The sequence below is a fragment of the Tenrec ecaudatus genome, chromosome 3 (genome assembly GCF_050624435.1).
Source record: "Tenrec ecaudatus isolate mTenEca1 chromosome 3, mTenEca1.hap1, whole genome shotgun sequence".
In the NCBI taxonomy this organism is placed as follows: domain Eukaryota; kingdom Metazoa; phylum Chordata; class Mammalia; order Afrosoricida; family Tenrecidae; genus Tenrec; species Tenrec ecaudatus.
The window spans coordinates 145,750,116-145,772,342 of NC_134532.1; the positions used below are offsets into that span (position 1 = coordinate 145,750,116).

Genomic DNA, 22,227 nt, shown 5'->3' on the forward strand with positions numbered 1-22,227 from the left:
ACTTTGTAGATTGGTATCAGACATATGGGCTAATATTGGACTTATGGACTTGATTTGGACTGGGCTGGGATGTTTTCTCAATATTCAGCTGCTCTTGTATATAAAATTATTTCTTATGCACAAAGGTGTGTATATGAATTTGTGTCTCTAGTCTACCCAGACTAACACAAGGACTGGACATCATCTTATAGACAATAGAGAATCACCATAAGCAGTAAAGGATGACAGTTAATTGTTTCTATGCCTATAAACTAGGACAGCAGATGCATCAGCTCATAAGTGTCTATGAGTAATCTCTTTAAGGATTACAAAGGAATCATTTAAAACATGATCTAAAATTTCTAATTTATATTTCAAGAAGCCTTTTTGAAAATTATATATGGTATGTTCTTATCACAATATGCTTGTATAGCCACGGAACTTAAAAGTTTTGGTTTCCAAGTCTTGATCCTGCCACTTAACATTAAAAGCAGGAGAAGATTTTCATGCTAAATATGGTTCTTAATCTTATAATATATCCAATGGGGATAATAATACATATGACAGACTCCATTACCCTTTTCATGACAATATACCCAAGTCTCTTGTTATCGGGCATTTTCCAATTAAAAAAACACTAAAGAGTCTACTATCTGATCCTTGGGAGCATTTAAGCCACAATGACAATAATCCACACTGAGGTGTGAGACAAGCGTGATGTTAGATGTGACAGTTAAAAGTTACAGATCACCTTGGCTGGGGCCACGATTCTCAGCAGACTGGCAGTTATGTAATGATGTAATTTGGCACTGACATAATGATGTATTTGGCAGGTATAGTTATCTAACTCAGCAGTTAGGTAATGATGCGGTCATCTTCCATTTTGTGACCAAATGTGGTCACCCTCCACTTTTGCATATTGTTGACTTTGCAGCGATGACCTGGTCTTTGAAACCCAACTGTGTTGATAAGGAAGGAGTGGATATGGTTTTAATGAAGACTTTATCATTTATCCCTTTTCCAAATGGAGTATTTTATTATATTTATACAATTCCTATTCTACTTCTGATTTGGGTGTGGGGAAGAATATCTCTTATCATTTATAATATAAAACAGTGGACCATTGGGAGTGGCATTTGGACCTAAATAACCAGTGATCTTGGGTTTTGCACTGGCTGGAGTAACTAGAATGGGACTCCTGCATCACAGTAGGCCTGAAAGTTGACATATTTTCCAGTTTCCATGGTGACTAAGTTCTAGCCAATGGGGTTTGAATAGAAGGGATGTGGATGTGTGCCTTCCTTGACCCTACCTTGAAACTGGGTGAGTAATTCCTGGCTTATGCATTACAAGTTGACCTGAGTTATATATTTTTCTTTTTCTAGTTACCAGAAGGCTATTTCCATCCTATTTTGCCCATGGAATCCCCTTTTGAAACAGAAATCAAGTCTTTAAAAATAGGCTTCTTTCACAAGCTCCTGATAGAACGAAACAAAACAAAATGGAAAACATTTCAGATCGACGTACAGAAGCCTCCTTCCAAAATTCACCTGTTATAAGAGCTAGTGGCTCTCCAGAGTTGATACGGAGAATCAAAAGTCTGAGCACTCCATAAAAGCTGTAGATCAAATTCGATTCCTCCCAGGTGGTCTGGAGTCAATATGAAGGATTTCACATTGGGGAGAGTGTGGTGCTCCATTACAAACTGTCCTGTTTCAAGAGAACACACACACACACACACACGTATTGTGTGATTTATTTTACTGCTGGTGAAGCCCTATGATAGTTTAAGAATTGTACTAATGTTCCTGTTTTTTATCAAGCAAAGTTATAACCTTTCATCCGTTGTACATTGGTTGGGACACCATGGCATGTCACCCCAGGGTATCATCCTACTTGTGATGGTCATATTATAAACACTAAGCATCTGGTCCACTGAGCTTTGAAGCCCAACCACTTCAGAGGTAGCAAAGGTCTTGGTAGTTTATAAATAGAAAAATCAATGTTGGATGAAAATCACACTTAAGGACACACAAGTCCTTGGTGGGAGGGAGCAACTGTAAATATCACTAAAAATGTAAAGAGTAATTGACAAGCTAACTGCACTCGTTAAAACGGTGGTTCTCAACTTGTGGGTTGTAACCCCTTTGAGGGGTACAACAACCATTTCACGGGGTTTGCCTGATTCCTAACAGTAGCAAAATTACAGTTAGGAAGTAGCAACAAAAATAATTTTATGGTTGGGGGATCACCACCACATGAGGAACTATATGAAAGGGTCACAATATTAGGAAAGTTGAGACCCACAGCTTTAAAACAACACAGCTGTGTTGTTATGAATCAATAGAGGCACTATTGTAGATTTAAAGTCATGCTGGTAGCACTGGGTTAGGTATAGGCCAAGAACCACAAAGTTGGTTGTTCAAATCCACCCATCACTCCTGGGGAGTTTCAGGAGGTTGTCCACTTCCATAAATATTTACCGTCTTGGAAACCATATACAGGCTCACCTTGAATTAGAATTACCTTGATGGCGGTGGAGAGTCTAGATTTAAAGAGATTTAACAATCAAATGGCTGGCTGGCTCCTAGTCCATTTTATAAACAGAAAAATAAAACAGGTGGAAAAATTTGACAAAAAAGGAATCATGAATAGGGATATTATTGACTCAATGTTAAATATCTTAGAGGTGATGATGATATTGTGATACATAAGAGAATGTCTTTGTTCTCAGGAGGGGACTATTAAAGTATTTGGGGGAAACTGACATTAAATGGCATCATTCATAAAAAGCGTGAGGCACAGCAACAAGTTGACAGCTGTTGAATCTAAGTAGAGGGTCTCTATCGGCCACGGTTGTCTTCTTTCAACTCTCCTGTAGCAGGCTGAAGTTTTTTTTTTCACAATAAAGGGTTAGGAAAAAATAGCACTGCCATTACCTCTGAATTTGGCATGGGTCTTGAATTCAATGACGAGGCGGCCATCCTCTCGAATATAGATTCTGATGATCTGAAGCCTTGCAGAGAGCACGCTGTCTGTCTGGATTCCTGGACCGGTATCATAACAAAACACCCACGTTAGGGCACGGAGCGGACCTCCTAGACGCGGACCCACAGGGCAGCTCTCCCCCTGATTCGAATGTAACTCGAGAACGATAAACGTGCCATCTATTTAGAGACCTTGGAAGATTCAGAGCGTATAATGGATCGTTCTACTTGGTTCTTTTTCACAGTTCCACTGGCTTCTTACGAGACTAAGTGGTGCGAGTGGTTAACATTCCTGGCTGCTAATCAAAAGGTTGGAGGCTTGAGTCCACTCAAAGGCACCTTGGAAATAGATCTAGTGAGCTCCTTCTGAGAAGTCACACTTTACAAGCCCGATCAGACACAGCCCTGCCCTGATTCACATGAGGTCACCATGGGTCAGACCGTTCAAGGTCACTTCTTATACGACAAGCCCACACCATTGTTAACTAGCAGAAACGGACATCATTACATTAGGAAAGACCATGCTTCTGAACCCTGAATAGGCAGTATAGGCGCCATCTGTCACTTGCATCTTTGCCTCTGGGCCCCTGTCTCCGTGTGCTGGTGTCTCCCGCCCTGGCGGTACATGCAGCAGCGGCATGTATGGAGCCCACGGTGTGGCCCAGGCTTTACCGCTCGGCGGACTTTCCAGACTTGCAGTGGCCACGCACTGACTAAGTAGGGGACAACAGGATAAGGAACGCAGTTTAGCTATTCAAGGTCACGACTGATCCCCCCCCCACCACCACCTTTTAATCTTGAGCTTATGGCAGGAATCGTGAAGGGGCCAAGGGACATACCTGTTCTCCAGAGAACGGTGTCATAGAAGAAAGAAAACTCCATCTCGGTGTGGTGCTCCAAGGAGGCCCAGCCCCGGGGGGCCGTCACGTAGATGTAGGACACGTAGAGAGGCACATGCACCGTCAGGAACGACTGGGCAGAGTCTCTCACCTGCCAAGCAAACAGCGTGCACACCAGGATGGTCATGGCTTCCCGGGTTAAGAACACACGTGAGCATCACATCTTGGCGCAATTTTCCTTCACTCATTCATAGTAATATTCCAGAATATTAATCAAGTTTCTGTGACCACACAAGGCATCATGCTAGGAGCCAGGGCCGCAGCAGTGAGAAAATATCTATCACTCCCCTTAGGGAGCATATCGGGAACCCTGGTGGCACAATGGTTAGGCACTTGGCTGCCAACTGAATGGTAGTTCAACCCTTCCCAGAAGTGGGGTTCCTTTTGCAAAGAGGAGAGCTGAGAAAAGCCAGTGGGGCAGTTCTATTCTGTGACGCGTGGGGTGATCACACGCAGACATGGATGCTGACAGCAGTGATATGGGAAACACGGTCCACTGAGCAACACGGACTTATCTAGTTATTCCCGGACGCGATCTTCCTTTGGTTGTATAAGGACAACAGACTGAAGAATAAATGCAAATACAAATACAAAAGTTTAAAAAAGTCATGTCAAATCCTGAGACGTGGCATGAGGAAAATAAAGTGGGTTTGGTTGTGTGTCAAATATTGACCAATACATTTTACACAGAAAGAAAGAGGAGTGTGACCAGGGTGCTGCTTTAGATAGGGGGTCTGGGAAGGCTTTTCTGAGGAGGGGCACTGGAAGGGATGTCTTTGGCGTGCCTGGGTCCTCCCAGCCAGTGCAAGATGTGCTTGCCAGTGTCCAGAAGGAGAACCAAATCAGGGAGCTGGTCAAGGCTGGATCCAGCGATTCACATGTACCTGACTCCAGACATCTGAGTGAAAACTCATGTCTTCTATTGCAGGTGCAGAGGTGTGTGGGGGTGGGGGGGGTGGGGGTGAGAGGTTATCATATCCAGCCAACTGCCCATCAGAAAGCTCAGCGTGGTTGACAGGCAGAGTGAAAAATCCATAATGTCCCCATATAATGCATTGGTAAAATAATCACACCTGAGGGGTGGGGTGGTGTTCCAGTTACTACTACTCATTTCATTCAATATTTTTCACTTTACTATGCAATGAACAAAATGAGATGGAAATATAAAGCAATATAAGTATAAAGTTTCATGGTGAAGTTAACTATATATGTATGTACAGAAGGTTGGCTCAGATTGAATTTTTTAAATATATATTTTATTTTTCTTCTGTACATTTCTTTTCTAAGAGAAAAGTTTTATTTTGTCGTGGCCAAGGGTTATAATATGGATTTCAATTTTTCTGTGAGAAAAACTACGTAAATTATTTCTAAGGAAAATGAAAAAAAATAATTATAAGGGTGAAATACCTCATCAATGTGAAGAAGATTAATTTGTTAAAGAGATTTTTTTATATTCAAATTTTTTAGGGATGTAAAATCAGATGAAGTGTTACAAAAGATTACTAATTGTATGATCCTATCAAAATCCCTGACATCTTACTCTGCTCTTGCTCAAAATTTCCAGGATTTTGTCTGGACCTCATACTATGTTCTTCCCTTATTACAGAGGTTTAGCTAAATACATTTGTATTTAGCAAATAAATTCGCTAGGTCATTGGCAAAACTAATTTCCCCTCCTCTATTTCTGTTTGGTCTCCTTCCATGTTCACGGTTCACGTTGGGTGTTGTAAAGTCCCTTCCAACTCCTAATTGCTGTACAGGGTGGAGTAGAAATGCCGCACTGGTTTTCCTCGGCCCTAGTCTTTGTGGGAGAGATTGTCAGCTCTCGCCTCCTGCCGAGGCCCCATGGGTCTGAATCACTGACCTTTCAGTAAGCAGCGGTGCTTAGCCACTGCATTTCTAGGGCTTCTTCGATAATATTTAACCCCACTGCCACCATGCCGGTCCCAACTCATAATGATGCTCCAGGAGGGAGTCGGGTTCCAGGGCTGCCATCTTCCCAGAAGCGGATCACCTCCTCTTACTCCCACAGAGCGCTCAGTAGGTTTGGATGTGGACAGCAGCAGAGGGCTCTTTTGACTGCACATCTGTTTTGTGCCAGATCTTATAACCGAGGCACCATCCCATCTATTAGGGTAGGTTTGCCCGTCACAATTTCAGATGTGGCTCAGAGAGGCCATGCTTTGTTCAAATCTACTGACAGCTGGTAGAGAGTCTGATGAAGTAGGACTTGGTTCCAAGTTCTACATTCTTTCTACCACACATGAGCTGTTTGGGCTAGTTTGAAAGAAACAGAAAATGAACTACTTCTGCGTATCCTTTCTGGCGCTCATTTAAGAAAGAGGAGGTCTCTAATAACAACACCCTATCCTGGAGATTTTGAAATACGCTCTCACCAAATATGCCCGCCCGCACAAAGCAGTTGGAGTGAGCTCACAGCTCACACTAGTTTTTGAAGGGGCTGGAGAAGAACAAAGCACTTAAGTTTGTCATTTTCCAAAGTGACGGTGCCTTATGCAACTACAGAAACAAAATAGCAAAACAAAAACCAAACCTAAACCTGCCATACAATTCTACTCAGTAGAGGGCAGTAGTGTTCACAAAGTGAGGGGACCAAAGGAAACCAAACTGCCCACCAAAAAATGGGAGGCAGCATATAGGAACAAAACCCATTTTAAACGGAAGATGCTTTTCCAAAATGATTCATTCCTTCCAGCAGTTCCCTTCTTGGTCAGGGATAAGCCTGAAGAACAAATCGCAAGGTAATTTTTTAGCTTGCGTCGATAACTGCTCGTAAGTGGGGAGAACCCATTTGAGGATTAATTTCCCCCTCACCCCGCCCTCACCCCCCTAACCCGGGTTAGTTGGCTTCAATGGCACTTCGGGGACTTGTTGCTATAAGATTTCCTGTTGTCCCGAAAGCTTAAGGACTGTTACAAAAATGTGTTTTAGAGGCATTGTTGGCGTGGCTACGAAGTCAGAGCAGCTAAAGCAGCTCCCTCCCCTAACACTCAGGAAGGCACTGCTCTGCTTGGCTCCCACAAGAGGAGATAGGCAGCACCAGTGACCTGGCTCAGGTGGCCAGGGGCAGCGAAGAACTCATCTCCACAGTACTCACCCTCCCGGCAAAAGTAAACCTCCTTTCGACTTTCCAAAATTACTCCCAGAGAGCGTTATGATTTTTATGTCCGTGAGTGGACCCGACTGCACTTTCCCTTCCACCTACGTTTGATGTAGAGCACCTTGGGGGTCCTCGTCCACCGAGCTGCTGCCAACGTCCCTCATGAGGGACCTCCAGTTGGTTGGCCCAGCACCGGGGACCATGGATGCAAAGTGGTAGCGGAAGTTCCTCAGAACCAGACGCGGGCGAGCATGGCATCCCGGGACACACGGCCCTCAGAAAAGCCCGTGGAGCACCCACCTGGAAGTCCGCAGTCACAGACCCCCCACAGACATCAATCAGCTCCGTCATGTCATAATACGCATCAAAGGTCCAGACACAGCTCTTCAGGTTCAGGTGCTGGTAGAGCTGGATGGTCTTCAGCTCCCGCACGCTGGGGTCCAGCTGGAACGGGCGGTCGTAGCCAGGCCCCAGGGCGGTGCTGTCGTCGACCACGTCGTCCAGGAACCCAGCCTCTGGGGAAGAAGACAGGCATAAGCAACCATAACTCGGTCTGCTGACCTGTACTGATTGGAGAAGAAACCCGTGCTGTCCAGGTGGTTCCGGCTCCGGGTGTTTCCATGGGCGTCCGAGGAGAACTGTGCTCTCGGGGTTTCCATGGCTCTGATCTTTCAGAAGTACAGGGCCATCTCTTTCCTTAGGTATTACTTTTGAGTGGATTTGAACCAACAGCCTCGGTGATAGTAGCTGCGAGCTCAACTGGTCATGCCACCAGGATGTCTTGTTTGGATCATGTCCCCCCAATCCACGTCCTTGTAGATGTACCTAGCTAAGATGAGGTCACGCTGGAGTAGAGCACTCTCTCATCCAGTGTGACTGGTGTGCGGGTCAAAAGGGATCCAGAAACACAGAGAAGCCGCTGTGCGACAGAGGAGGCAGAGTGGAAGGATGCATGTAAAAGCCAAAGCAGGGCATGGCTTGCTGGCCTCCGCCATAAGCTAGGAGAGCGGCACAGGCCGGGTTCCCCCAAGAGCCCTTGGAAGGAGCATGTCCTTGTCAACACTGGGGTTTTAGACTCTTGGCTTCCAGAACTGTGAAAGATGAAATTTCTATTGTTTAAGGCCACTCCATCTGAGGCACCTTGCTACAGCAGGCCAGGCAAGGGATACGCTCCTGCTGACAAGAAGCAAGGAGGGGAGAGAGGATGTAGTCTTTTGAGATTCAGAGATTCAGAGAACGCCCCCACCTGCACCCCCACCCCCACCCCCATTTGGAACTCTACTGGCACAGCAACTTTGGTGAGCTTGCTAACTGCCTTTGGCCAAGTGTTAGTTCAGTGGAGTGGCTGAGTTCACAGTCTCAAGCAGGCTTCCTTTCCTATGAAATCTGTTTCTAAGCGTCACCATCCATCCATTCCTGGAGAAATTAATTTCTTCAGTGAATACTTTATTGATAGGTTCTCTTTGTTTTTAAAATTGGTTTTTATTAACGAATAGTTTTATGGAAAGCTGACCAATATGTGTCTGCCTCTCCTCTTTCCTATGGATTGTGAACTCTTGGAGAAAAAGTCTTAATTTTGTGCTAATAGGTAAAGAGCTCACTAATGATGCTTTACTAAACCTCACCCGATATACACATACACACAATATTGATCAGATGCTGCCAACCATGCAAACTGCTCTAAACTACGGGAGGGCTTGACAAAGTGGCGAGCTGCATGTAGAGACGATTTTGGAATACGAGGGCTCTCTTTTTCACAGCACCCTCAGTGCCACTGTAAGAATGGATACATTCCAGGCTGAACAACCAACACGTTCCTTGGAGTGCTTGGTAGAGCACTCAGCCCTCAGTCTCACACGAATGAAGTCCTCGAGGAGCATGTGTCGCAATGAGCTGTTTTTGCGTGGGAAGAAGTGCACAGTTTCCGTTTTGAAGACATTTGCTGCACGTGTAGTAGACCAATTAAACTTTCATGTGCAGCTCAGTGAATTACAAACAATTTACACTCCACTGATTTCTACTGTGGAAAGGCCATCCCTGCCAAAGTGGGATGTTTAGTGAATATGAAAGAGCCTACGATTTGTCTTTCCATCTTCAAGAGCTACTGTTAAATGATTCATCAGCGGTGAAGGGAGGGAGAATGCCTTTAATGTGCACTTGCAAAAGGAAATGGGAATGGCTGGAGCTTCTGCAAAGTGAAATGTCTGCTAGGATGCACTGCTCAGCTGTCAGCTGCCGCAGAATTGCAGAGAGCCACTTAACTCAACGTTGGGCCTTTCCTGGGGCAACACATATCCAAGGTCTAAGATGGGCTACGAAGGCCTGCCCATTTTGTGTGGAAGCAAGAGAGGTGGGTGGGGTAATAGTTGTTCCAGAGCTTCCTATTGGGTTGGATGGGAATTTCTTGGTCCTGCATCCTAGTGTGAATTCTTCTGCTACCTAAGTCTTCTTCCTCCTCTTCCATTTAAGATGTGTTGATCCCTAGCAGACCTCGTGCATCTCAAACTCCACTTCAGCAATTGCTTCCAGAAAACCCGCCAAGCAACCCGGCACTTTTAAACTTCCTACAGGTGCTAGTGTGATGGGACTTCAGAGGTCAGATTCAAACATGTTCGCTTTTGGGAAGGAAGGAACTGAAATTTACCATGCCAGGGGCTGCCTAAAGGCCAACTCATTCCATCCTCACCTTGGCTGGTAGCAATTGTTAGCCTGGTGTTGGAGAGAAGAAAACAGTGACTCCGAGGGGGCATGCTATGTTTGCTCACAGTACACAGGGAGTGGGCAAGGTTTTAAATATAAGTGTGTTCGATTCCGGAGTCTGTGCTTTTTCCTCTTCACTTTGTTCCTTCAAAGCGTGAGCAGCCTAGCTTGGGGGTGCTTGCTAAGAAGGAAAAGTGTTAGTCACACAGCTTTTGAAGACCAGAGACCCTGAAAGCAAAACGAAACCAACAGTATTTCTCTCCGCATCACTATAACCACCAAGGTCCTTGGGTGGGGCAACCAGCCTTGCACGTGGGTCCCTCACCTGAGATGCCTCTCAAGTCTCGGGTGGTGACAAGATTGGAGCAGACGTGCTGGTGTCTGTAGATGGACTCCGATAAGAGGAAGTGCAGGTTGTGCAATGGCATGGTGGAGATCAGGGGCAGCATTCCATCTTGATGTGGGATTTGCACGGAGATGTGGATCCTGGGTAGAAACAGGGCACAAATAACAATGCTAAGCTGCAGGCTAAGGGGTTTGCTTTGAGTCCAGGACTGACTCAACGGCAGCTAACAAGTATGTCATCGACAGTCAATAGTGTATGCTTTTTTCAATTGGTCTTCATCGGTGAATTGATAACCTCCTCTCCACCCCATTCTTTCTCACTGAGTTGCATGGGATTTTGTTAGTCCAGCATCATAGTTTGACTACCTCTTCTGCCTAATTCTGCTTCCTGCTCTTCCCTACAAGTTCTAGCTGAGCATGAAGCAGAGATGCAGTGGGACTGGGTGGTGGGTGGGTGGTGGGTGGTGGGTGGGGCGCATGCAGTATGGCATCATTCTTTCCCAAGATTCTCAAGACTATAGAAATCAGGAACCGTAGTCTTGTGTCTCTATAGAAATATCACCCCCCAGATTGTTAAAGCTTTCTTTGGTGTTAGATAGGACTTTCGTGTGCTCATGAGCTAGAGCTGACCAGCTGACCGGGTGCTGCTCCCGTTCCTGAGGGGATGACTGTGTGCCTCTGGAGGGGCTTAAAATACCAGTTAGGCTAGCACTTGGGAATGTTTCCAATCTGTACTATCCTGTGTAGAGATGGTAGACACTATGTGTTAGTGCTTGCTTGAATCTGAGACTGAGACCTTAGACTTCAAAGCCAGTCTCCCTATCCAGACAAACGCCTAAGCAATGAGTACCGGTCCCTTACCACTCATCCTCTCTCCCCTCAACTGAAAGTCCCCCTTCTCCCCTTTCTTCCCTCCAGTCCTACCTTCACCCACCGCTCCAGGAAGCCAGCCCTCCCTAGTCTCCTTCTGCGCCACACCCTGCTTTGCTCTACATTCCCCTTTGTACCAGGAAATCTTTAACTTATTTATCCTGTCTGCTATTACGTGGATCTTCACAGACTCTGTTTATCTTGGCTCCCTACAATGAGGACAAGCACCATTTCCTTCACATCATTTGTTTCTCCAGAGCTTGTAGTGTACAATTCTAAATAAAATATGAGCTTAATAAATAGTGGTAAGGACTGTGACACAACACAACTGTACTTAGGGGCAGAAGTTTTGTTTTTTTAAAACATATAAGTTTGAATTTCTAGCATGTTTACTGAGGGAGCATTTTGAGTTTACACAGCTGGTCTAGCTGAACAAACAGACCCACTTTAAGAAGAATCATATCTCAAAATATCGAAGGTGATGACTCTTTGTTCAAAGCACGGTATCTGGAGTCCTCTGTAACTTTGGTTCTGACCCCTGAACAAAAATTAATTTAAATCTGTTAGAAAAAAAGAGAGATTTGTGTGTTTGGGGCTCCAAATTAAAATTTCTTCCCTACCCGCTTCAATGCAAATGAACTCAATTACTCAAAGAGATACACACATAAATACTGTGGGATTAAAAGAATATGCACATCATGCATAGAATTATTTTTGCTTTGTAAAAGTGAGACTACCCATCTCCTGTCTAATTTACGGAGCCTTGGTGGCTCTGTGGTTTAAACACTGGAGGGCAGTGGTTCAAACCCACCAGCAAATCCACAGGAGAAAGTCGAGGCTGTCTGGGCCTATTTCCTGTTAGGTCACTGTGAGTTGGAATCAACCCGAAGGGGATGGATTTGGGTTCAAGGTTATCATAATCATAGTAAGTTGAGAGGAAAATGAGATCATATCTGTCCATTAGAGTTTACAAAGTATTCTTACTCATGTGGTCAACATTTAGTGGGTGTCCATTATATGCCACAGACTACTGCATTAGGCACCAGAAACACTTATTTGCAATACCAGCATCAACTTGTCGCTCTCACAGCCCTCTACAGGCAGGTAGAGGAGTGAAAAGCATGAATTATCCAAGTCCAGCTGTGAGTTGAACCTAGATAAACACTCTGCCACCTGGTTTCAGCTCCCATACTGTAAGTCGGTGGTTTGTATGTGGCCTATATAATGTCATGACTTGCACTTTTTCTGTGTCCTTGGTTGATTTCACTATTTAAAGTAACACTCAAGGTCAGTGCTGAAGTGCTGCTAGGTGTGCCTATGTTCAAGCAGGCTGTGATGTCCTAATGGAGAAAATACTATGCATTTAGAAAAAGCTTTGCTCGGGTTTGAGAGTGGGGTCGCGTGAGTCAGATGTTAATGTGCCAGCATGATATAGGAAATCAGGGGTTTGTAAACAGAAACACAACTACAAGTAGGCTCTCTATCAGTTGATGAAAATGTTGTGACTGGAGGCGTTTAAGACCTAACGTCACAATTCCCCTGAGCAGCGGTTCAGTGTTCATGTACCTTTATAGAACATAACTGGTATAAAGAAAATCAACTGTAATCATGGTCACCACCTTACAGTTTGCTGCAGGGACTAAGAGAGACTGAATGATCATGATAATGAGGCAGAGGCAGCTTTCTTTGCTAATGGAGCCTGGTGGTGTTGTCGAGTAAGGGTTGGCCTGCTAACCTCAGAGTTGGCAGTTCAATCCACCAGCCACCCTGGAGGAGAAAGATGATGCTGTTTGCCCCTATGACTATGTACGGCCTTGGAAACCCTACCTGGGGTCACCATGAGTTGGAATGGCCTTGATGACAGTGGGTGGGAGGAAGGGAGTCTCCAGAAACAGCCCTTCAGTTAACGTGGGGAGGGTGAAGAGAAGGTTCCTGTGAGAGATGCATGATCTAGGTCTTGCAGAATGGCGGGGTTTGGCTGATTGAGTGGATGTCAGCAAGGAGGGTAACTATATTGGCAGATGCAACCCTAAACATTTTGAAGCCACTGGGAAGTAACATGAGTCTTGGAGAGACGCCTGGTGGGTCAAAAGAACAATGTGAGGGCTACCAGGCTAGTGAGATTGCGTTATGGGTTGAACTGCGTTCTTCCAACATCTTCAAGTCCTAAGCCCCAACGCAGGTGAAAGTGACCTGGTTTGCAAATGTTGTCTTTGAAGATGTGGTTAGTGACATTAACATGAGGTCACACCAGAGTAGTGTGGTCTTAATCCAGTCGGAGTGGTGTCTTTATAACAGAGAAAAGAGCAGAAAGACAGCAAGGAAAGCAGCCCCGGGAGGATGGATTTACAACCCAGAGCCAGGGCAGGTCCGGGCTTCCAGAAAGCGGCCGTGATAAGGAGGGGTCTCACGGAGATTTCGGGGGAGTGTGGATCAGCAGCACATTGCTTTGGACTTCTGGCCCTCCGATGAGCCAGTCACTACATTTCTGTCATTTTAAGACACATACTTTGTGGGTAATTTGTTATCGCAGTCCTAGGTAAGGGGACAGATCTTGCGGGGTTTGGAGGAATTTAAGCTCTTTTTTATGTTGAAGCAGTTATTACCGTTATTTTTCAGAAAAACCATTCATCTATCTATCCTGGAAAGCATGCAACAGCCCAAGGGTCCTTCTAGCCTCTCAGTGTGGAGGACAGCCCTCTGTCTGACCTGTTTGCATGCTCCTTGTGCTTGACATCCAGGTATTTCAAGGTCGCGATGAAGGACTGAGCCTGGAACCCTCTAGCTGTCCCAGCCACCACTGGGGTGTGGCAGATAGCGCTGTCTGTTCCGATGGTAACAATGTTGCTCCGTAAGGGGGTCCCCACGTGGCCCACCTTGTCCACAGCCTTTGCCACACAGCGCACATGGAACCGTCGGCTAAAGTAAATGCTATCCAGAACCTACGGGAAAGAACAAAGCACCACAGACAGGGTTATGTCTTTTATGTGATTTGAGCTTTATTTTTAAAAAAAATCATTTTATTGGGGGCTCATATAGCTCTTATCACAATCCATAATCCCATCGTGTCAAGTACAGTTGTACATGTGTTGCCATCATCATTCTCAAAACATTTGCTTTCTACTTGAGCCCTTGGTATCAGCTCATTTTGCAACTTCCCTCACAAACCCTTGATAATTTATCAATTATTATTAATTTGTCGTGTCTTACACGGTCTGATGTCTCCCTTCACCCACTTTTCTGTTGTCCATCCCCCGGGTTGGGGGTATATGTAGATCATTGTAATCAGTTCCCCTTTCTCCCCTACCTTCCCCTTACCCTCCTGGTATTGCTACTCTCATTATTGGTCCTGAGGGGTTTATCTGTCCTGGATTCCCTGTTTCCAGCTCTTATCTGTACCCATGTATATGTTCTGGTCTAGCCAGATTTGTAAGGTAGAATTGGGGTCATGACAGTTGTGGGGAGGAAGCATTTAGGATCTAGAGGAAAGTTGTATGTTACATTGATGCTATACAGCATCCTGACTGGCTTGTCTCCTCCCTGCAACCCTTCTGTAAGGGGATGTCCAGTTGTCTGCAGATGGCCTTTGGGTCTCCACTTGGCACTCTCCCTCATTTACAATGATATGATTTTTTTTGTTCTTTGATGCCTGATACCTGATCCTATCAACCTATAATCTATGGGGATAAGGCAAATAGTCAATAATCAACAAGTAGACATACACGGAACAAGAGATCAAAGATGGCTGGCTCCCAGTAACAGTACTATTACACATGGGCAGACTTGTTTCCTTTACATACTACATTTGGCCAAAGGGCTCCCTATCTGTTTGCCAGTCCCTCCAGCAAGGCTGGTGGCCCTCTGTGCATTGGCAGCCGTATGCTTTCCCTACAGACTGGGCACAGGTCCTCCGAATCACTTTTGCTGACTGCACTGTGTCAGCAAACAGAGAAGAGATGCTTCCTTCCCAGGGGTTCTTATTCCCTTCCCCTCCCGCTGCTGCCCTCCCTCCACACACAGAACTCTCCAGTCAGGGTTTCAGTAATGCGCAGGCTTGCAGCTGAGAGCTGAGCCTCTGACAGCCTCTGGTTTCTGGAGGTCTTTCATCAGATTCCTTCAAGTTTCCAGACAGGCAGAAGCCATAATGGGGCTTGAACCACCGAATGATGCAGAGTTAGTGCAGGTCACCAGCATGCCAGGTTCGGTGCGCACTCACGCAGGGAAGTACATACCAAGAGCAATTAATGAGTAGTTCTGTGTGCCATCGACCCCCACAAAGCAATCACATAAACTTATAAATTCTACTCATGGAAACAATTTTCACTGAGGTCCATTAAAAATTAAAGAAGATTTTTTCCCATTAAAAAATTTTTAATTAGCTGCCAATGCTTTATTTATTTATTTATTTATTCCTGGACTTAGTTCAGAAGAGATTTAAGGCATCTTGCAAAAAACATGCATGCAGTACAATGGCATTAAAACTGAAGATAAAGCGATGAAGCAACGGGAGCCGCGGCAAAGGCAGTACAATGGTATCAAAACTGAAGATGAAGCAATAAAGCAACGGGGGCCACGGCAAGGGGTATCGATTCATTGTGAGAAGAAAAAGTGAATCATAATTAAACACATGAACTTGGTACTGTTGAGAATATGACCTAGTTAGCTCAAATCAGTCCAAATTCTTTTCTGTTAAATGGGCCACACAATACACGATACACCACAGAGTTCAGTCTTCTCATTTTAATGTTTTCATAATAAAGAAGGTCATTTGAAGTTGGGTTAACTTAAGTTTCGGACCACCGCCCATCAGCGCGTTCTACTGTGGCGACTTGTGTGTGGCTACGATGCTGAAGACGGTGTCCCCGCAGAGTCACCACGGTGCGTGGGTTCCAGGGAAGCTTCTGCCTCGAGACAGCGTAGAAAGGGAGGTCTGGCAATCTACTTCTAAAAACTAGCCAGTGGAAACGGACTGATGTAACAGAATGTTGTTCCATTTGTGTGCTTTAGACACACATCAGTCTTAGGGGCCGATCGCCAGAGGAAGCCATTGTGTTTGGTGAAGCAGAAGACCAGTGAGCTAAAGGGAGACATCAGTGACACAGATGGGCAAAACAGCCGTTCTGATGGACTTGGCCATGGGGGTGCTGAGGGACGACGTTGTCCGTGAGGCTGCCATGTCTGGGGGTGACTTGAAGGCAGCTACCTCTATTGATGTGGTACAGGAAGACAGCGGGAAAGCGACCCTCTTGTTTCTGGAATCTTCCATGTGCATCTAATAACTTTGCTGTGCTATCACCACACCCCAGGGAGCCCTGTAGAAAACTGGGAATACAGTATAGGTTCCATAGGAAAACACTGTCTAAGTTTTAGCTTCTAAAATTATTAAGCAAATTAATTTCAGACTGTGTGTCAGCAACTCAGCTGAGCCTCAGCGCCTTCCAGAGCTCTTTCTGAAGAGAAGAAACGCCACTGACACAGCGAGTGGAGTCGCTGTAGGGAACCATTGTTCATGACTCCGATGGGGGCAGGTTTCTCGGACTGGTCTCTGAGCTCCTTGAGGGTAGCAAATGCATTGTTATCTTCTGATGCTTCGCCATTGAAACAAACAAACAAAAAAACAACCCACATCCCTTGCTGTTAAGTCAGTTAGGACTCATGGAGATGCCACGTGTGATACAGGAGAACCGAGCTCCATAGCTTTCATGATGCTGCTCAGTGGTTTGAACTACCAACCTTTTGTTTAGTCGATGAGTGCAAACAATTGGTGCCAGCCAGAGACCTTCACCTCCCACTAGACCTGTTAAATGCTACAGCAACTGTTTTACCTTCTGTTCATTAACTGAGTCCCTCTTACTGTTAGGACACAGACACTGGAATATACAGATGTGGCGGAACCTTTGATTATGTCCTCCAAGAGTTTATATCCTACTGTTGAATGACTGCAGACACATGAACAGAGCAATATACACCAAGTTCTTCCTATCTGGAACGTATGGCTTGCTTTACTATTTACAGGTCACTTTTATTTCTGATTTGTAAATGACCTTATCAAGCTAACCTCTTAACATCACATAGTTAAAAACATACAAAATAATCAGGACTTTTAAATCAGCCTGACTACAAGCTCAGTTATCTTTTACAAGACCATATTACCTTTCCTGATATACAAGACTAGAACGTCTGCCTTTTTGTCTTATTCCGAATACCACGTGTGGACCGTCAAGAATGTGAAGGGATCTGAAGAGCAGAGAAGAGCTGCTGATTCTCTCCCTCCCCAGCTAGGTTCAAACCGCAGACCTACCATGTGGCTGACACTGGTGAATGGTGTGTTATCAGTGACGGTCTCAAAGGGAGACCGGGCCCCATTGCCATCGGTGGGGGCGGCTACTTCCCAACTGAACCGCACCGACGTCTGGTTGATGCCCGCCTCGCTGCAGCGCTCCTTCATGACGGCGTACTTGGGGAAACGAGGGTCACAGGGGGTGACGCACACCAGTGGGTAGCCTGGAGAGGGGGACTTCTTCATTCCGTCCTTGGTAACCTCTTCCACGTGGTCATAGTCAGCAAGGGTGACGACCTGCAAAGTGGCAACAAAGCTTCACTCCTAGTTGGGTGCCAGGAAGGGCAGGAAAAATAAAAGGATCCCTTAGCCAGACATCTCTCAACTCCTAGAGACTCTAAAATATAACGGGGTAGGTTCTTGCAAAGCACCCAAAGTGCCTGCTAACTCTAAAAACACGATAGCTCTGGAGTGGTGGAAAGGATTCTACTACTGTGTGACCTAGAAGTGTGATTCTCCTGTGAATCCGAGTCTCAGATCAGAGTTCCAGCCCTCACTGTGGAACCTCCTGGTGTTTGCACGTGCACTGAAACCAACACTTGCCCGGGGTGAGCGCTGCTAGCTGCCAGCTGCATCGAGTCATTCCTGGGACGTGGTAGCATAACTGGTCAAATACATACAAAGGAGGGAAAGGATTCCCTCTGAAATGAATTTCTTCCAGGGTCAAAGAAGAAACACGTTTTGAGAAGATCTTTCTAATATAAGAGGGCCCCCCCACCCCCCCCACCCAATGGTGGGAGAGAATTTAGAAAGCTTATTCTCACTCTCTAATTATTATGGGTCAAATTTCCCTTGGAAAAGTGTAGATATAAAAAAAAAGTGTAGATATTTTCCTAATTATGAACCTGTACAATATTTATTCGTTCCTAAATTGTGAAGTATGGCATTACATACTCATAGATAGCTAAGTATAAATGTGAAGTAAGTATGTAGAGCAATAGGTATGGGGTATTATAAGCAACCAAACCAACCCACTTGGAATCAAGTTGATTCTGACTTACATTGACCCTATCTAGAGTTTCTAAAGATATAAATATTTATGAAAGCAGGGAGCCTCATCTTTTTCCTTCAGAATGGCTAGTGGGTTTGAACCACTGACCATTCGATGAGTAGTCCAATGCTTATCTGACAGTACCACTGGGGCTCTGTTATGGGAGCTCCTAAAACACAAGCTGATGTTGTACTTTCAACACCTTTATAGACTAAGTTATCCACATGGCTTGATTTCCCTCTTGCTGATTGTTTTGAAACATACAAAAACATACAGCAACTTAAAAGGTTCTATATGCACAATTTAGTGACACTAGTTATAGTCTACCTGGTTGTCACTCATTTTGATATCTTTTTCCAAATTCTTTCACCATCATCAACACAAACTAAGCTTCTCATCTAACCTTTCAAGTTGCTGCTGTCAGTTTTATCTCATCTAATAATTCTTAAAAAGAAAACAATGCTCAAGGCAGACATTCTTTTCTAACTAAACTACTGTTTGATTTAAACATTACTTCAAGAGAGTGATTAAAAACTTCCTCAAGGCAACAGTATCACAGGGGAAGGGGGAGCGGTGTTATACAACTTGAACGGCCCCAGGAAGTCTGGATTCTCAGCGTGACTTGGCTTCACTCCTCTGTCAGAACAGGGTTTCTCTCTCGACACTGAGTCTTTCAGGGCAGGTAATTCTTTGTTGTAAGGACTGTCCTGTACATTATCGAGTAGTTAGCAATGCCCTTGGATTTTACCCATTAGAAGTACCTCCCCGGTGACAACCTAAAATACCTTCAGATATTTCCAGCTGTTTCTTGAGTGGGAGAGCAAGATTACCCTCGGTTGTGAACCCCTTTGTGAGGAGAACACGGCAGGAGAGCAATGAAAATCGCACTGCCCTCAAGTTCTCATCTACCGGTCCCCAGAGCATCAAAGCAGCACATCCTCCTGATGAAGCAACTCACGATGGGCGGTGCTGGCAATATGAGGCTCCCTGCTGCCTCCTGGTCTAGAATCGTCACCGAGGCTGTGGTCACATCCCCGAGCACCGCTTCCACCGGGTCGTCCGGGCCAAGGACGAGAGAGAAAGACTCATGCCATTCCCGGTCTTCATTGGACAGGATCTCAACTTTAAAATATATATGATCCACACCTTCATCAAGGACAGAAAAAAAGAGAGCAAAGGTTCTCATGAGGTGACATACCCAAGGGAGTGCAGGTTAGGGTGCCCCCATCCCCGCCGACCACTCCTTGAAAATGCCCTTTCCTTCCAGAAACTCTGTGAACGCAGGGCTGTCCGTCACTTCCCCGCTCTCCAGTGAGGACTCTGTTTTATAGCTCCGATCCTACCTGGGGTGAAGGCTGAGAATTGAAGATTTACTATTCAACACCATAGGAGGATTAATGGCCCCTGCCTGACACTAGGTGGTGGTAATAAAAATCTATGATCCAAAATACACTCCACCCTCATTACGAGGTTTTTTGCCTAATTTTTTTCTCTCTTTATGCTATGCGTGAGCTCCTGTGTGGCTGGGAGCACTGACATACACAGATACTTTTCAAAGCTATCTCCGGAGGAACAATAGCTCAAAGGCTCCCTGCCAGGGCAATCACCACAAAGAGGGAAATGGAGACCTTAGCAGCCTGGGAGATGGAGGGCTGAAGCCTTAGAAGCTTCCTTCCTTTGCTGTGAAATGGTTCCTTGAAGGTTCACGTAACCTGTGAATAGTCATAGGTCTCCTTACTCACTTCCTATGAGAGCTAGGCTAAGTTACTTCTAAGGCCGAGCTTTCCCTCACAGATGCATACAAGTCGACATACATGAAGAGCCTTTACCTTCCCTGCACATAGCAACTGACATACAGGGGTGGAGCTGAAAGCCCTTTGAAGCTCCAGAAATGAGAGAGAGAGAGAGAGAGAGAGAGAGAGAGAGAGAGAGAGAGAGAGAGAGAGAGAGAGAGAAACCTTTGCTCATTTCTGAAGCAAGTCACTGTCTCCCTCAGTGTCCCAAGACATTCAGGCAAAGACCTGTTACCACCATTGACAGCTGTGGATGTCATCCAATTTGGGAAAGGGTTTTTTGTTATGCCAAAGAGGCCATGTCAATGTATTCATTGTTCTTGTTAGATGCTGCTCAGTCAGTTCTGCATCATAGTGGGCCAGCAGACAACAGAGTGAAATACTGCCCAGTCCTGTGCCATCCCAGAAAGACTGCAATGCTTGAGCCTGCTGTTGAGCCCTGTGGCATTCCATCCTGCTGAGTGTCTTCTGTGTTTTCAATGACCCTCTCCTGTACCAACCATGATGCCCTTACTCTGGGCCTGCTCGCTCCTGATACCATGTCCAAGCAAGGGAAACAAAGTCTCACCATTCTCATTCCTCAGAAGCATTTTGACTGTACTTCTTCCAAAACACCTTTGCTTGTTCTTCCGGCAGACTGTGATATAGTCGAGATTTTTGCCATCACAGTTCAAAAGTATCACTTCATTTTGGTCTTTCTCATTCATTGTCCAGCTTCCCCATGCATACGAGTGACTGATAACGCACGGCTTGGGTTGGGCACACTTTAGTCCTCAAAGTGACACCTGTGCCCTTTAATACTGTACAGAAGTCATTTGGAGTGGATTTGCCCAAAGTAATAATTTCTTTTTTTAAAATCATTTTATTGGGGGCTCATACAACTCTTTTACCACAATCCATCCATCCATCCATCCATCCATCCATCCATCCATCCATCCATCCATTGTGTCAAGCACATTTAGGCATCTGTTGCCAACATCAATTTCTTTTTTAATCATTTTATTAGGGGCTCATATAACTCTTATCACAATCCATACATACATAAATTGTGTAACGCACATTTGTACATTCATTGCCCTCATCATTCTCAAAACATCTGCTCTCCACCTAAGCCCCTGGCATCAGCTCATTTTCCCCTCCCTCCCCGTTTCCCCTTCTCTCATGAACCCTTAATAATTTATAAATTATTATTTTGTCATATCTTGCCCTGTCCGACGTCTCCCCTCACCCACTCTTCTGTTGTCCATCCCCCAGGGAGGAGGTCACATGTAGATCCTTGTAAATCAGTTCCCCCTTTCCAACCCACCCTCCCAGTATTGCCACTCTCACCACTGGTCCTGAAGGAATCGACTGCCCTGGATTCCCTGTGTTCCAAGTTCCTGTCTGTACCAGTATACATCCTCTGGTCCAGCCAGATTTGTAAGGTAGAATTGGGATCATGATAGTGAGTGGGGGGGAGGAGGGGAGGAAGCATTTAAGAACTAGAGGAAATTGTATTTTTCATCATTGCTACTTCGGACCCTGACTGGCTCATCTTCTTCCTGAGACCCTTCTGTAAGGAAATGTCCAGTGGCCTACAAATGGGCCTTTGGGTCTCCACTCTGCACTCCCCCTCCCTCATTCACTGTGGTATGATTTTTTGTTCTGATGATGCCTGATACCAGATCCCTTCGACACCTCGTGATCGCACAGGCTGCTGTGCTTCTTCCATGTGGGCTTTGTTGCTTCTGAGCTAGATGATCACTTGTTTACCTTCAAGCCTTTAAGACTCCAGACACTATATCGTTTGATAGCCGGGCACCACCAGCTTTCTTCGCCACATTTGCTTATGCATCCATGCCATCATCAAGTTCTTGACTGCTGCTCCCATGGGAATTGAATATGGATCCAAGTAAAATTAAATTCCTGACAACTTCAATCTTTTCTCTGTTTTCCATCAAGTTGCTTTTTTGGTCCAGTTGTTAGGATTTTTGTTCTCTTTCTATTGAGATTATGCTGGAAGTTGTAGCTTTGATGTCCATCAGTAAGGGCTTCAAGTGTTCTTGGCTTTCAGCAAGCAAGGTTGTGCTGTTTTCGTATCAGAAGTTTTGTCTTCCTCCAATCCTGAAGTCATGCTTTTCTTCAGATGGTCTAGCTTCTCAGATGATTTTCTCAGCATAAGCTGTTGGTTATTCGTTGCTCATTTGCAGGGGAAGCTGGAGA

The 22,227-nt window shown here is 45.3% G+C and overlaps 1 protein-coding gene across 1 annotated transcript in view; it reads right to left on the reverse strand.

Annotated features, from left to right (window-relative positions):
• The window catches only part of FRAS1 (Fraser extracellular matrix complex subunit 1), a 587,299-nt gene that overhangs the window by 19,717 nt on the left and 545,355 nt on the right, over positions 1–22,227 (reverse strand). Inside the window, exons 62-69 of the mRNA XM_075544919.1 lie at positions 19,191–19,378; positions 17,203–17,478; positions 13,611–13,843; positions 10,012–10,172; positions 7,287–7,501; positions 3,806–3,956; positions 2,919–3,026; positions 1,530–1,689 (exon numbers count right to left, since the gene is read on the reverse strand). Of these exons, the coding sequence (XP_075401034.1) occupies positions 1,530–1,689; positions 2,919–3,026; positions 3,806–3,956; positions 7,287–7,501; positions 10,012–10,172; positions 13,611–13,843; positions 17,203–17,478; positions 19,191–19,378 (1,492 nt within the window). The remainder of the gene's footprint in view (positions 1–1,529; positions 1,690–2,918; positions 3,027–3,805; positions 3,957–7,286; positions 7,502–10,011; positions 10,173–13,610; positions 13,844–17,202; positions 17,479–19,190; positions 19,379–22,227) is intronic.